The sequence below is a fragment of the Enhydra lutris genome, unplaced genomic scaffold (genome assembly GCF_002288905.1).
Source record: "Enhydra lutris kenyoni isolate GAN:26980312 unplaced genomic scaffold, ASM228890v2 scaffoldscaffold18, whole genome shotgun sequence".
NCBI classification, from domain to species: domain Eukaryota; kingdom Metazoa; phylum Chordata; class Mammalia; order Carnivora; family Mustelidae; genus Enhydra; species Enhydra lutris.
In genome coordinates this window covers 23,081,975-23,097,620 of record NW_019154102.1, presented here as the reverse complement: position 1 = coordinate 23,097,620, position 15,646 = coordinate 23,081,975, and the positions used below count along the sequence as shown (strand labels likewise).

Sequence of the window (15,646 nt, the reverse complement as noted above, 5' to 3'; positions counted from 1 at the left end):
TCTGTGTGTGTGTGTGTGTGTGTGTGTGTGTGTGTGTGTGTGTGTGTGTGTGTGTGTGTAGGGGAGTTCACTGCCTTTGGCCGAGACTTTGATGGTTTTGGAGGCTCTGAGCTCCCAGGAGATGCCTTGGGCCATCCCATCAGGCCCAGCCTGGCTCTTGAGAATCCCACGCCTTGCTTGGAAGTGGGCGCTGCAGTAGAAAGTTTTTTAAAAACTGAAAAGAAACAGCATTGACAGAAGCATGAGGCAGTGTGTGATTCATCATCAAAAGAGAAGTATACACTTGAACCATGATACCAAGTTCAAGTGTGATGCCAGAGGACAAAGCCGGGGGGCAGCCCAGGAGCAGCATGAGGTCCTGTGACCTCCCGGGTGCCAAGGCTAAGGCTGAAGAGCCAGAGTCAGATCCAGGTTCATTGTCCCGATCTCATGCTTCACCTCCAGGGCTCAACTTCCCCACCCGTAAAATGGGAGTGCTGGTACCTACCTTCCTGTAGCCCAGAGCTGTGGGAAGATCAGACTACCACCGACCAGATTCCATTCATAGGAAAGTGCTTGGGAGCACCTGCAAAGCCCCTGCGAGGAGATGGGAGATCATTACCTGACAGCCTTGTTCCTTGTTGGCCAGAGGCTAATGAACTCCCAGGCCCAGCTGCCCCAGTGAGCCTCAGCTGACCCAGATAATTGCTATAGCAACTCCACACTTTTAATGAACTCTCAGCTATTTCTGGCATGGGCCACTAATGGAATAACTCTTTAGATCTGACTTTGTTAAGGGGCCTAATTGAGCGAACAAGGCTGCCGATCTTGCGTTCCCTACTCTCCCGGGCTGGAGGGTCAGAGGCAGCCTCAGAAGGTGGGCGGCTCTGAACTGCACTGGACTGGATCTGGGACTCGGCCGAGATGTAATCTGTCCTTGAGCCAAGCTGCAGACAAGGACTTTGCCACGGGTCCGTTCCAGCCTGGCTCTGCTGGCCATCTTGCTGGATGACCTTGGGGGTGGTCCTAACCTCTGGAGCTCCTTCAGGAAGAAAGACCCCACTTTCCGGTTTAACCCTGTCTGCCATCCCCACCGGAGACTTTCTGATGCGTTCCTCTTTGGGCTCCAGCCTGATTCTCCTCCTGGCTGATCTGAGAGGAACCTGGCAGGTCCAGCCACTGTTGAGGGGTCTTGAGATCTCCCTAGCCAGTTGCACAGGTTGCACACAATGTGGTTTGCCGTCCCGATAGTCCTAGTTTGCCAGGATCTTGAGAGCAGCAGATCCTCTCTGGCTGCTTCCTCAAGGCTGCTTCCTGAGTCCTGGCTGTGTGCCTACCTTCCTTCCACCCCTAGCCCCGGTTTCTCCTCGCCTACACAGAGGCTTCCCCCTCCCAGGCCCCTGATGTCCTCCCAGGCCCATCTACAAATGGCGCCTGCTGAGTCCCCCCTGGTACATGCCCACACGGTGGTGTGCAGGATAAACAAGCATGGCCCCTCACCGGCTTTGGGGCCCCTTGTTCTCTCAGGCCGTCCTATAGCCCATGCACGTGGCTACCCTTCACCTTATTCTCAGGCTTAGATGGCTTCTCTAGGCCTCACTGCGTGCTGGCAGGGCCTCGGTCCCTCCGGGCAATCACCCTGCTTTCCACGGCCGGCTAGACCAGGCCACGCCAACAGCAAGGCCACCAAGAAGCTTGCCCAGGACTTGCTTTGCCTGGTAGAGGGTCCATTGTCCTTCAGACCTCTGGGGAGGCAGGACTCAGGGAGCCTTTCGTGCCCACAGGAAGGAGGAGTTTGAAGTGACAGGATTAAGCCCTGGTTGGTGGAATGAGTGTGTCTGAGGGGAGGGTGGGCGGTGAGTGTAGAGCAGAAGGGCTCTTGAGGGGGAAGGGTCCTGAAAGGGCCTGCCTATGTGCCCTGTGCTCAGAGATGACATCCCCACCCCCTCCTTCCTGGCCAAGCTGGGAACTCAGGCTCAGGGAAGGAGGAGGCTCCCGGGCTCCGTTGATTCTTCCCATTGCCCTGCCAAGTGAGTTCTGCCCTGCTCCAGCCTGCAGTTTGGGAGACAGGAGGACACCTCCCTTCGCTGGGCCCCTGCTGCCCAAGAGTGAGCCTGAGACTCTAGTCACAGGACACCTCGTTTCCCAACTTGACCCTACTGCCCTTACCCCTCTCTGGCCTTGGACCAGCCTCCACTTCAGCCCCTCCCCACTGGGATGTCTGTGACAGACTGTAGGCCTCCCCTGGGCCTGCAGGGGCCCTACCATTCTCCATGTCTTCCCCAGCAGGCCTCTGTTCCCCCTCGTTCCCCACATTGTCTCTCTGGGAAGACCCAAGGCAGGGTGAGCCATCCCCATTTTAAAGAAGAAGAAACACATCCCGACTCTGAAAGTTATCCTAAGTTGGCTACAGCCCAGACTGCAAAGGCCCAGCCCAGGCTACTTTCAGCTCCCTTGGACAGCCCCTCACCCACCACTGAGAAACTGAGGGATCTGGCCCAGAGGCACCCCACCAGGAACACCCCACCTCCAGGCTGACCCGGGTTTTTCAGTGGGGGTTGTATGTGTGTGCATGCACACACGTATGCCGAGCACGTGAGGAGCCCTGAGGACGCCCACTGAGCCCTTCTCTCCCTCACGGTGGTTCCAGAGCCTTGCTGTGCCCTGGTCCAGAGCAGCCATCATGTTGGAAATCTTGGTTTCTGTTTATACATGGAGATGCTAGGAGAGCCGGTGAGCCCAGGAGCATGTGTGCTGGCATCGGAATCGATTGGGGACTGGTAATTAATTTGTTTAGACCTTAATTAATTCTCCAGTTCTTTCTTATTTGTGGACTGTCACGCTTAATTGTGTTCAGGAGCTCGAGCTCAGAGCAGGCCCTCCATTAATTGATGGTTGCTGTGAGGTGGGAGTTAATGGTTTGGGGAGCTGGGCAAACAGTGTAATTAAAGGTCAGTCGAGGAGGCATTGGAAAAACAGCCCCTCCCCCCAGGTCCAACTGCCAGTCTCCATGAGCAAAGTCCATTCCAGGAGAGGCAGGCCCTGCAAACAGCCTTCTCATGAGGCCTTGGGCCGGGAGCTGGCAGGAGAGACCAGCGGGAGGAATGAGGGGTTGCAGGTGCCACGAGGGGACACTGGCAAGAGGAAGAGGCATGCATGGGGCAGGGCAGCTAGCCAGGGGCCAAGAGGGGGGATCCCCAGGTGTCCCCAGGCCAACACATCTCTGTACCAGGCTCTGCATATGTGTATGCAAGGGTGAGGGGAGGAAGCCCTGAAGGTCACACACACACCCTGCCCTACCCAGCTGCCTGGTCACATCCACTCCCAGCAGGGGCCTGTGGGCTCTGAGCTCCCTGAGGCAAGGCCTGAGCCTCAGCCTCCTCACCCCTTTGCCGGAACATGACTTCTTCCTGCACTGTCCACAGTAGTCCCTTATGTTAAATGTCACCGCATATTCCATTCACTGGGGAGTCCGTTCCTCGGGATGTCTGGGCAGTGCTTGGGAGAAGGTCTTCTGTCCACACATCTGGCCCACCCCATCTCCTCACTCCCTCCACCCTCCAGGCCACTGGGGTCTTGGTGTCATGGATTCCCCCTTTGTGGCTCCTTGCTTGGTGTTCAAGCCATCTTGCTTGCCTTGTCTGGGAGATGGCCACGGCAGTATGTCCAAGCCCCAAGGGTTAGTCCTGGCCACCCCACCATGCCTCATCCCCGTGGTTAGAAGACAGCAGGGTGTACCTGTATTAGCCAAGCCTGGGATGTGCGTTCCTTCCATTCGGTCAATGACAATGTGGCATCCACAGGCTTTAGGCTCCTCTGGTCCTTTCCTTGACCTGGCCTCTGCTCATATTCCTTTGGAGCTGTGGTAAATCTTTTACCTCCCATTTGCCTCTCTCAGGGGCCCCAGGCCTTTGCACATGGCCCTCTTTGCCTGGAATCTCAGCTCTTCCCATTAACTCAGCCCTACCTTCTGCCTTCTCTTGACTGCCAGGCCTTTGTTTCTCAGCTCAGACACCTCCTCCTCCAAGAAGCCCTCCCTGGTAGCCCCAGTCAGGGCAAGAACACAGCACCATGTGTGTGTCTGTGTGTCACCCAGACCTGCCCATTTTGTTCCCGAGTTTGCCTCCTTCATCAGACTGTGAGCTCCCCAAGACAGGGACTGGCTCTCATTCATCCCCAACCCCCAGGCTCACTGTATGCCTGGGACACACTGTTCAGTGTGGGTTTGTTCCGTGATCAAATGAGAGCTGGGCAGAAAGGCTTTGAAATTGGGTACCCATAGTGGGAGCCCACCACGATGACACTGGTGGTCACATTCTATGGCTCCTTGGACATTCATTCTGGGTTTGTTGTTGTTTTTCATTAAAAAATTTTTTTTGAATGTTCTGTTTTCTTATGTAAGTTTTCTCTAACACCATCAGTCATGCTTTTGGATGGCAAATCTAGGGTGGGTGACCAATGAGCCACCTTACCAGGTCATCCGGGTCACATTCTCCAACCTTTCTGGGTTGGATCTGGAAGGATGGGTGGACTGGGCTGGGTGCCATAAGCATGAGCAGCCCTGGAGCTGACATGGGCCCCCATTGTGTGTCAGGGCCCAAGGAGACATGGGTAGGGAGGCCACGTTAGCCAGAGGGAAGTCTCTAGTGGGCTCTGTCTTCAATCTCGTCCCCTTCCGTTAGAACGGCCTTGGTCACATACAACTGTGGGTCGCATTCAAGGAACAGGCACAGCAACTTGGCAGGGAGTGTGAATTCGTGGGCAAGAGGTGCGGGATCTCAGATTGCAAGTTTTGATGTAAGGCTTGCTGTTCCAAAAAATGTAGCTACACAAGTGTAGGCTTGCCCAAGACCTGAGTTGGCCAGAGTGCTTAGGATAAAGATCTGGGGATTTTGTGGGCTGTGTGCTCAGAATAGGTCTGCAGTGTGGTATATGGCTCTGAGGAGGCTCACTCAGACTTCAGTTGCATTACTAGAGACAGAGAGCCCTGAACAAAAGAGTCTGTTTGGTTCTGGACCCCACCTCTCAAGAGATGCTCACACATAAGTGGGAGTACAACGACAGCAGGATCTTCTGAAAAACTGACAGTCTTGTATTGCAGTGAGCTGCCTGACCCTCCCCACGCCCCCACCCCCGGATAGGGAAGCGTCCAAGTAGCAGCCTGGCCCAAAAAGCTAGAAGGGGCACTCCTGTGTGATCAAGTCATCTGTTCCTGGGCAGCTGGCCCCAGACCTGGCAAACAGTAGGCGCTCAGTGAATGCTTATTGCATGAATGGCCTTCCGGGTCAGAGATTTTATAATGAGTGAAACCCGGATAGCAGAGAAATCTGCTTGGGTGGGAAACCCAAGGCAGGGGAGGGGGTTATGAATGTGGGAGGCTTGCGGGGGGGTGGGTGAGCGGGGCCTGTACGGGAAGGGCCAGGGCCAAGGGCTATCTGGGCCCTGGGTGTTAGCTTGGAGTTGGAGCTTTATCCTATGATTAATAGGGAACTACTGAAGAATTTTCAGCTAAGGAGCAACTGTGATAAAAGGGAGTTTTCCAGAAGTTGAATGTGTTAGCAGGAATCTTTGGTGAAGTGATCCTGAACTTCAGAGTCAGCCTACACCTAAATTTACAGGCTGATTTTTCAGTCCCGAAATTCCCAGTCCTGAGTGTGTGACACGTTAGGATGGGTTGTGAAACTCTCTCCAAATTCTCAAGCTATTTAAAAGAAAATCTGTGTCTTATACCGCTGCCTTTCGGGTGGAGTATTGGAGAATATCATGAAATCAGGCAAATACTAGGGTGCACGTTCCTGTTGGATAATCATCCCTCCTCCAGAGGCAGGGCTGGGGCTGTATTCCGGTGGGACTGGCATGAGCGTGTGTGTGTGTGTTTCGGGTGGTGACGTCCATCCATTTCCACTTGTAGCTACACCGAGTGTGTCTGGCAAGGGCCATGAAAGCCTGGCTGGAGTGCTTGTTGCCTCTGGGGAGGGTGCAGGGAAGCTAAGGGCCAAAGGTTGGAAGGAGACTGGCTTTATTATTTACCCTTCTACACAATTTGAATTATTTACTGTGTGCGCATATGACCCACAAGGTAGGAGAGAGAGCGAGAGAGGAAGTAGAGTGGGGAGAACTTTGACCAGGGTCAGTCTGGACCCAAGATGGGAGCTTGTCTCCTGGTTGCCACTGGAATGTTTTTGTTTTCGTTTTTGTTCTCATTAAAATGGTTCTGGTTTTTTTCCCCCTGATAATATATGATTGTTTTCTAAAGTAAACAATCCTACTTTGCTCTCCATAGTAAGTCTGTGTATATCCCTCCAAATCTGAGTAAACATCTAAAAATGTAGCAATCTCTATTTATTGTATCTCTATATAACATAAATGTGCCTGTATAAATATACATTTAATATAAGTGAGATCATACCATGTGTACTGTTCTGTAAACTGCATCTTAACCTCAATAAGTTTTAGATGCCTTTATAGGGCTGTCCTAAAATCTCAATGTATCCTAAGAACCACAATATTACCACACTATACAGCCTCGTACGTGTGTCCCTGTGTACCCAAGTAGGAGCTTCCCCAGGACAGAGGTTTTCAAACAGCCACCTGAGCGGGGAGGGGAGGCTTTAAAACATGCAGAGACCTGGACCCTATCTCAGATTTAGTTTCAGGTGTGTATCCAGTGTTGAGAATCATGGTACCTAGAAATGGAATGGCCATGTCAGAGGGCACGCACACCTAGCTTTGCCGCATATTGCCAAATGAGCATACTGGCTTTTTACTCCGCCTGCAAGGATTACATTTTGGTTTCCCTACATTTGGTGTTATCAATCTTGAAAATTTTTTGTCCATCTGAAATGGTTCTTTTCTCATTTTAATTTGCATTTTTCAAATTCCCAGAATGGTTGAGAATTTTTTTCTTAACTTTGTTGGGTGTTTGGGTTTTCAAATAGAGAAGAGAGAAAAGGGGCACCTGGGTGGCTCAATTGGTTAAGCATCTGCCTTTGGCTCAGGTCATGATCCTGGGGTCCTGGGATTGAGCCCCTCATTGGGCTCCTTGCTCAGCGGGGAGCCTGCTTCTCCCCTGCCTGCCATTCCCCCAGCTTGTGGTTACTCTCTGTCTCTCTCCCTCTTGCTTGCTCTGTGTCAAAAAAATAAATAAAATATTTTTAAAAAATAAAACCTTAAAAAAGAGAGAGAAAAGAAAACCCGTATTTCATACCATACACAAAGATAAATTCCAGAGACACCTAAATGTGAAAAGTACAATGTTTAAAGCTCCTAGAAGAAAATATAGATGAATGCTGGGGAGGAGCAGAGTTTTTTGATGACATGAAAAGCGTATAGCGGAGGGGGAAAGGACTGCTTATTTGATGACATGTTATACTATATGCCAGAAGTCAACAAAGTGAGGAAAAAGAGCCGCACACTATTCGTAAACCATTTAACCGATGAGGATTAGTCTCTAACACATCCAAAGAACACCCGCAGATAGATTTTTCTCTAGATTAAAAAATCTATCTTTGAGTTCACGTTCATTGAGTTTTTACTATTTCTTTCACGAATTCCTACTGAAATATTTTTGGGGTGATTTTGATGACTACCTTTTTCTTAACAAGTGTTAAATCTCTTTATACATTTTATGAATATTTTTGGCCAAAAGTACCAGACCCAAACTAGCTTAAACTAATAAATGAAGGTATTACCTCACAAAGGTCGAGCGCCGAGTGAGACACCCCGGGCCCTTCCTTCCACCTCTGTGCTCTTCAGCCCCTTTTGTGTCCTAAAATGGCAGCAGGAAATCCAAGCAGCACACACAGACCCACCACAGCCCAGACGTCAGTCAGGAGGCTCTGCCTGCTGCCTCTTCCTCAATGAGAGGAGACTCTTCCTGGAAGTCCCCTGCAGACATCCCTCATTGGCTGGGGCTGGTCACATGTCCCTTCCTCCATCCATCACTGGCAAGGGAGGGATTTACTACAATTAGTTAAGACTCATGCTCTGGGAATAGAATAGCTGTTGGGAGTCAGTCACCATGACCCTTTGCTAATGAGGAGTAGCGGCTCTTTGTCACATAAAATATATTTTCCCAGCTTCCTATTTCTTAAAAGTCACAGATATCACAGGCCATATTTCTTAATGCTTAGATGCCTCAGTTACAAGGGGCATTAATACAATAGCCTTTCGGAAGAGGAGAGAACTGTATTCCCTGCTCACGTGAAGGAATAAACAAGCCTTCACCACACAATCAATCTGAGTCACTTTCTTCAAGATCAGAGTTTGAATCTGAGCCTCGCTCACATTCTCCACTTCTCTTTTGGACTTGGGTTGTTAAACCCAGCATCACGGCCACCACTGCTTTCTGTCACCCTGCTCCTAGTCTTGGCCCTTTGGGCCCCTTTAAAACCAACATTATAATTTCAAAGCATAGAAAAATATGGGGGAATTTTCTTTTTTGGTCTGCATTTCCTACTTGGTTATATTTGTGGTTTCATATTTTTTTTCTTTACTTGAAGGAAAAACTATTCCTGAAGTTAATCAGCTTCTTTAGGAAGTTTCTCACCTATAGCCCCCGAAGTGTGGGAACCATGAGTAGGTCACATCAATCCCTGATGGCTTTCAAATGTCTATGATCTACTTAGGAAGTTTGGCCGTTTCTTTTCACTTCTTAGACAAGGAAAGCACAGTTATATTCTCATTGCAAAAATTCAAATGGTATTTAGAAAAACAGGGTTAAAAAAAAAAGAAGGTGGAAGTCTTTCAACAACCCCTAATTCCTAAATTTAGTTCCCTTCCCAAGGGAATCACCATGTGAGGTGTGAACCTTCCGGAATGTTACCTGTGGATTTCCGGGCACACAGTAGGCGCATCCCAGTTATGAGGTTTTACATAGAGTTAATCACCCTGTACGTACTCGGTAGCTTTCTTCATATAAGTTTGTTTTGGAGATCTTCCCATGTGAGTTCCCTAATGGTGGACATTTAGGTTGTTTCTAATTATTTGCTCTTACAAACAGTGCTATAATTAACATCCTTGTAAATGTCTCTTTGTGCATATGGGCAAGCATTTCTTTAGGGTAGCTATCTATGGTTTGGCAATTTCTGCTGTCTTTAATTGCATTGCCTGGTATCTGGCAGACGATCTTCTGCATGTACAATAACTTTTCATGTCCGTGCTCCATTATAGTGTAAGTTCTAAAAAGATGTTTTAGGCAACAATTAGGAATCTAAGTTTAAGTTCAGATTCTGTGCAGACTGCTATGGGTAGCTGAGGTGACACTTGAATGAACCTCTACACGTGGCCAAGTTTACACATGCACGGGCTGCGGGTAAGGGCTTCCGCTCCCTCCACCCCGACGTCCGTTGTAAGGCACCTCATGACTTCTAAACCATTATAATGTGAGGAAATGCCTCTTAGAACCAAAGAGTGAAGATATTTTGTTGTCCCCAAAGGAAAAGCCCAATAGCCCACGGCTTCCCCTTTGTGTTTGAATGGTCCTGTCCTGGGAGTTGCAGTAACTGCTTTACCGAAAACTTGTTTCCCCCACGGGTGGGCATGTTTCTGGACTCCTAACCCTGTCAGTCCGTGCCACCGTTCCTGTGGTAGATCAGGGGGTAGGCTCCCCCGCTGTCTCCTTTTGGAGGACTTTTTTTTTGCACATTTGTCTTTCTGTCTACTGCTCTCTCTTCTTCCCTGCACTGTCCCTTTTACACAGGGTGCTTCATTAGCTGTTCGCAATCTGCATGATTTTGCATCACGATGGGTCTGATGTGAGAACATCTGCAGCAGTCAAGAGCATATTTTCCTCAGGACTTGACACTGAGCTTGCCATCAGTGTGAAGCGATCTCCCTCTCTCTCCCTCTCTCATCTTGTGACATCTCTCAGCAGAGCTTCTCCAACATCAGTTATGCCTGAGTCTTGAATGGCGTCAATCCGAGTTGAAAATGTGCCAGCTTTCTTAACATGATCACTAACAGACTGCTTAATTAACCTGCTGATACTGTCAATAATAGATCTTGCTGGTGTGCTAGAAAGGAGACCCATGGCCCATGGCTGGTCTCTATTTCTCTCTCTTTTTTGTTTGCTTCGGCTCTCAGTGCTCGTGACTTGGGAGCTGGACTTGCCAGGAGTGGGATAGGAGGGATCAGGGAGCCTCAAATGGAATACGGCAGAAATGAATGCTCTGGATGAGATCACAGAAATGAAATCACTGAGACCGTCTCGTGTTCTCATTGCTCAAAGACGGGGATAGCTGGTCACCTGTGCATACAGCAGGTGCTCAATAAAATGGACCGCCAGTGTAGGTCCAACAGAATATACTGCAGGGCATGTGCCATTTGAGTAGTCAGGAAGAACTGTGGGCGTTCTGAGGGAGGGAGCTGGGGGTGCCATCATTTTAGGGTGGTTTTTTAGGATTTTCTCTGTCTTTTTTCCATCCAGGTAGCTTAGAGGAGGAGAGGGCTTACTCGTGCCTGAACTGTCTTGGAGGGGCTGAGGGGAAGGACATTGGGTTTTCACTTCTTTTCCTGCTGTGTGTTTCATCCCAAGTGGTTTTGTGTTTGAACCAAAGTCCTACTCCATCTGCTGTGGCTACATTCTACACTGGAAAGGGCAGAGAGCGAGCAAGATGCCACCATGAGTCTGGGACTGGTGAACCACCGCTTCTAAATAATCTCTTCTTTGTCCCCTGCACCTGTGCCCACATGGGCATGCCTTGGGGCTAGAGATGTTTCAGCTGTCCCTGGCTTTCCTATCCTGGTGGGGGCTTGGGTGCAGAAGCTGACGTTCCATGTGAGCTCAGCCAGTGCCCAGAGATTCCATAGTGATGCTAAATGCAGCAGGTCCTTTTATAACCAGGGAAGCCTGGTAAGGGTGGTGGCATAGGGTCACAGAATGAGCTGGTGGCTCCTGACTTCAGGCGGATTCTCACCACCTGGACCACATTCCTTTAGCTTTGCCTCTCCCGCAGCGGCAGTGCTGGTGTGGTAGTGATGTAAGCGGTTCTCAGAGGTTAGAAAAGCCCAGTATCTTCTCCGGTGGTTTTGTTGGATCTCCTGGGAACCACGGGCCTGGCCGCCCTAGAGGCGTGAGGGGTGCAGAGTGGTCCTGCTGCCACTAGAGGGCGAGGCGCTAACACTCGGCCAGGTGTCCACTTCCCAAGGCCACTCTGGGGGCCATTCTGGGCCCTAACCCCTGGGCTGGCAGCACCCAGGGCCCACAGGAGCTCACCCCTGAGAATGAGAAGGGCAAGATTCAGAGCCAGGACTGTCACTCAAGCCCCATTGGCCCCAAATCCAGGCTCCCAACCTCTCCTTCCTTACCTCCAATTCACCTTCCCTCTTATGTCTGTCTCTATGGAAGACGAGGGTTTCTCAATGTCAGCACTACTTGCATTTCGGACCAGATAACTCTTTGTGGTGGGGGCTGTGCCCTGTAGGATGGTGAGCCGCACCTCTGGTCTCTCCGCCATAGATGACCGTAGCCACCCCCACCCCAGGTCGGGATCATCAAAAACGTCTCCAAACCTTGCCAGATGTCTCCTGAGCTCGCCCCTGGCTGTGTGAGGCAGGTGAGCGATGCTGCTGGGAGGACAGGAGGGACCGGCTGCAGGAGAGGTCTGCCCATGGTTACCACTGCGGCTGAGTGTCGTGTGGAAACACAGGAGCTACTCAAGGACGGCATATGTGCTGTAAATACATTTTAGAGCTGTATTCGGTTTCCTGCTTTGCTTCTCCAAAGACTGCAGAACATCTTGGCCCTCCTCTCTGTTTATTCCACCTCCCCACCGTACTGAAACGGGAGCCTGAGGCTCAGAGACCCTCAGGGCCGCAAGCCGCCCCTCACCTGCGGCACCCCGTCCCCCAGCTGCAGGCACCCTCGCCGCCTGCTCCCCAGCCTTGGCTCGGGCACCAGGAGCATCTGCAGTCCTCCTCCCACTCCACCTGCCCACTAGGCCCGGCAGCCCCGCAGCTCCCCAAACCCTCGTGCCCCCCCACTGGAGGGAGTGGGGAAGCAGCAGGTGTTGATGCTAATCAGCGTTCACAGCCCAGAACTGCAGTCGCTCCCAGGCTCACACACTCCCCAAAATTAAACACTCATTATACAAAATTAATTGACATTAATTAGCAAAAATTAAAACTTTAAACACAGCAAGGCGCTTTGGGGGGAGGAGTGAAGCAGGCGGCCTCCACATTTGTCACCCCCCCACTCCCCACCCACCCACCACCCTCAAGTCCCCCCACTTTTAGCCTGGAGCTGGGTTGGGGGAGGTCAAGCTAGGTCAGCCCCAGCCCGGCCCTGCGAGTTCCAGTTGAGAGGAGCAGAGGGAGACTCCTGGGGATGGCCACCAGCTGACATGCGACCCCCAAGCTCTGGCATCCATCGTTTAACTGAGGAGCCAGGAGCCCCCCTCCCCCCGCCCCCTGCCTCAGCCCAGGTCTGTCATGATCTCGTTGCCCAGGGACGGAACCCAGCCATCTGAAGTGACACTGTGGAAGGCTGGCCTTTATCTCTGCCTGACCTCCCTCCCCGGACCCTCCTGTCTCCTGGGTCCACAGAGGTTTAGTTCTGTCCCACTTTGCTGTGTGACCTCAGATAAGTCACCCGCCTCCCCTGAGCCTCACTTTTCCTTCCATATGATGAGGGGGCGGTGCTGGGAGAGCACTAAGGTTCCTGCCTGCTCCAACACCTGCTTTCAGAGAAGCAAATCTCTGGGGACTTGGTTCTCTCTGAGGAGCAAAGGGCTGAATGGGGGTGGGTGGGGGATGGGAGGGGCTCCTCAGGAAAAGACCCAGAAAGGCAGCCCCAGGGACGGATTTGCTGATGACAGAACATGTGGCACTGGCAGAGTGTCTTCAAGCCAGGGAGCCCTTGCTGATGGACGTTCACTTTGCCTGCCTGCCAGGCCCACCCCTGGGGAAAGGCAGGCAGCTCCCTTGAAAACTGGTCGCTCTCTAGCTCCTGAACCTTGTCCCCTTCCTCCCTCCCACTGGTTATTTTCTGCCTTAGCTCACCAGGTTCTCAAGGGCCCCCGAGTCCCTCAGCAGGCTAAGGGAGGGCAATGAGCTGCAGAACCATACCTTCACCCCTTGTGTCCGAACGCAGACACGACACTTCCTTGGGACTGTTGCTGCTAGGGGCCGAGAGGCTTGGGTGCAGCCTAGTGACTTTCTCCGCCAGCTAGAGCGGCCTTCTCCCCTCTCACTCCTGCCCCCTGCTCCCCTCTCTCTCTCCAGCCAGTGCCAACATCTGCAACGTGGTCCTGATGCGGTATGGGGAGCTGGAGGAAGGCATTGATGTCCTGGATGGCGATGGCAACCTCGTGGGCTCCTCCAAGATTGCAGCCAGACACGTGGGTCATCTGGGGGGCTTGGGGCACTGGTGGGGAGGCCAGAGACTGGGAGAGGGGTTCGTTCCTCTGGGGCTTCTCTGTGTCCTCTGGATCTGCTCTCCTTGACCCACCCTGCCTCTCATCTGCATCAGCCCTGGGCCTCCAGGTCTGGCCCCAGCCACGCCTGTCCCCACATGGTCCCTCCTCCCCATCCATCATTACTGCTGCAAGACACCCCATCTCTTGTCCTAGCCCCTCAGCACCTGGCTTCTCAGATCTGTTAATTGGAAAGGGCAGAGGAGATGCCCTAGAGCTTTCTTTCCCCCCACCCCGGGACCCAGGGTGCTGCTCCCTGGGCCTTCATGTCCTCCCAGGCCAGAAGAGAAGGCATAGATGCAGGTGGCTCACCATTCTGGGCTACCAGGGTCTTCTGCAGGTGCTGCCTCACAAGGGACCCCGTGTGGCTGAGGTGGGGGTCTGGGGAAGAACAGCTCACTGCAGGAAGGCCCTCTCCCACCTCTCATTTCACTGGCCTCACCCACTCCGCCAACTGTAATTTCTTTAGAAAATTCTAGCACTTTTGTCTTTTCCCCCATGCTTTCCCGGCCTTTGCCCCAGTGGTGGTGACTGGCTTGTCTTTCTCTGGCCTCTGAGAGAGGGCATGGGGGTCAGACATGAGTAGCTGAGCATTCACCGCTGCCCCGGCCACTACCCCTCATTGGCTCCAGCGATGGTCCCCAAGCCTCACCTGTCAGCGAGACCTTCTCTCTAATCCCCTACTCGGGGAAGACCCTTCTCTTGTCCCAGTGCTCCCCTCCCCAGTGGTCTCAGAGAAAGTAAGTGCCCATCCAAGGCTTGGGAGGGGCAGAGGGCTCGGTGGCCCCAGGGCTTGTGCTGCACCCTCTGCTTCCTTGTGCTGGCTCTGGACACCCCCATCATTCCCATACCTGTCTAGGAGATTGGAGGGACCTTCCCCCAGGCCTTCCAGAGGCTGATCATGAAGGACTCAGGTTCCTGAGAGAAATTTTCTGCCCTAAACCACTCCATCCTTGAAGGGGATTTGGCCTCAGTTTCCTACCCAACCCCAACCCCCATCCAACCCTAGTGCTGCCCCTGATGTGCTAAGAAGGAGGCCAGCCATGGTAACTCTCTTCATGGTGCAAACAACAGGGAACCCCAGGCTCTTCTTCAGCCCTGGGCTCCCCTCAGCTTTGCCAGGTGAGCCCCTTGTGGTCTGGGAGCTATGAGCTATTCCTTGAGTCTGCTCTGAGGGCCAGGAGCCCATGGCCTTGAAGGAACTCCCCACAGTGACCATCAGGGTGCAGACCAGCCTCTAAGCTGTGCCTTGACCCTGCCCCCACTCCCCAGGAATCCCGAGGGAACTCCCAGAGCAAGGACCCCAGCAACCCCACATGGAGACACAGCAAACATTCAGCACAAGCATTTCCTGCTTACAAAGCTGACCTCTTGTCACTGAGAAAGGAGCCAGGAGATGCAAGATCCTCCAAATCGTTGTGTTTAAGGGGTGTCAAGAAGGGGAGAAAAAAAAAGTCAATCCCAGAATCTCTGTCCTCCTTCAGCACCAAGAGACTCACGCGGCTCAGCCAGTCCCAGCTGTTTGTTCCGGTCCTCCCAGCGCCTGCTTTGTTCTTAGAGCATCTCGAGTCCTCCATATGCTTCCTCCTCAGCCCCTGAGCCTGCCACCTGGGCATGCCCCCTGGGCACAGGCCCCCTTCCCGGGGCTGCTTCTGTATTGCCACCCCTCCCCAACACGTGGCAGGTGACACGGATCTGCTCTTTTCAAACCTGCGCGGTGGGAAGATGGGGGTGGCTCTCCTCTGGTGTTTGGAATCAGGCTTCGTGAGCAGCTCCCTGAATCATCCCATCCCGCCAGATGTGCTTAGCAGCGGCACACACACCTAGGGGGCTCCAGACAGGGCTTCACTGCCAGGTGGCCGTCCCCCACTCCGGGGAGCTCTGCTCACCACAGCCTCTGCTTGCCCCTCAGGCCCTGCTGGAGACGGCGCTGACGCGAGTGGTCCTCCCCATGCCCATCCTGGTGCTCCCCCCGATCGTCATGTCCATGCTGGAGAAGTGAGTTGGGGCAGCCAGGAGAGAGGGGCCGTCCCTGGGGAGGAGGGTGAGAGGGAACTGGAACCAGCTAGCCCAGGGCAGGGGACGGGAGCAGCTGGCAGCCCGCCCTGCCCGAGTTCGTTCAGACACTCCCCGGCAGTGCCGCTGGAACTGGGAAGTAGGAGGATTATGGCAGGAAGACCAGATTTGGGTTAGGACCACACTGTTCAGACATCCCACCACAAGGCAACTCACCAGTTTCTCCTTTATAACAGTTT

General features: G+C 52.7%; 1 protein-coding gene across 2 annotated transcripts in view; it reads left to right on the top strand.

Moving 5' to 3' along the window:
* LOC111148087 (sideroflexin 5) overlaps positions 1-15,646 on the top strand; it is a 111,497-nt gene that overhangs the window by 74,804 nt on the left and 21,047 nt on the right. For both annotated transcript variants that reach the window (XM_022504484.1, XM_022504485.1), the window contains exons 11-12: positions 13,201-13,316; positions 15,304-15,389. In XM_022504484.1, coding sequence (XP_022360192.1) covers positions 13,201-13,316; positions 15,304-15,389 — 202 coding nt within the window. The remainder of the gene's footprint in view (positions 1-13,200; positions 13,317-15,303; positions 15,390-15,646) is intronic.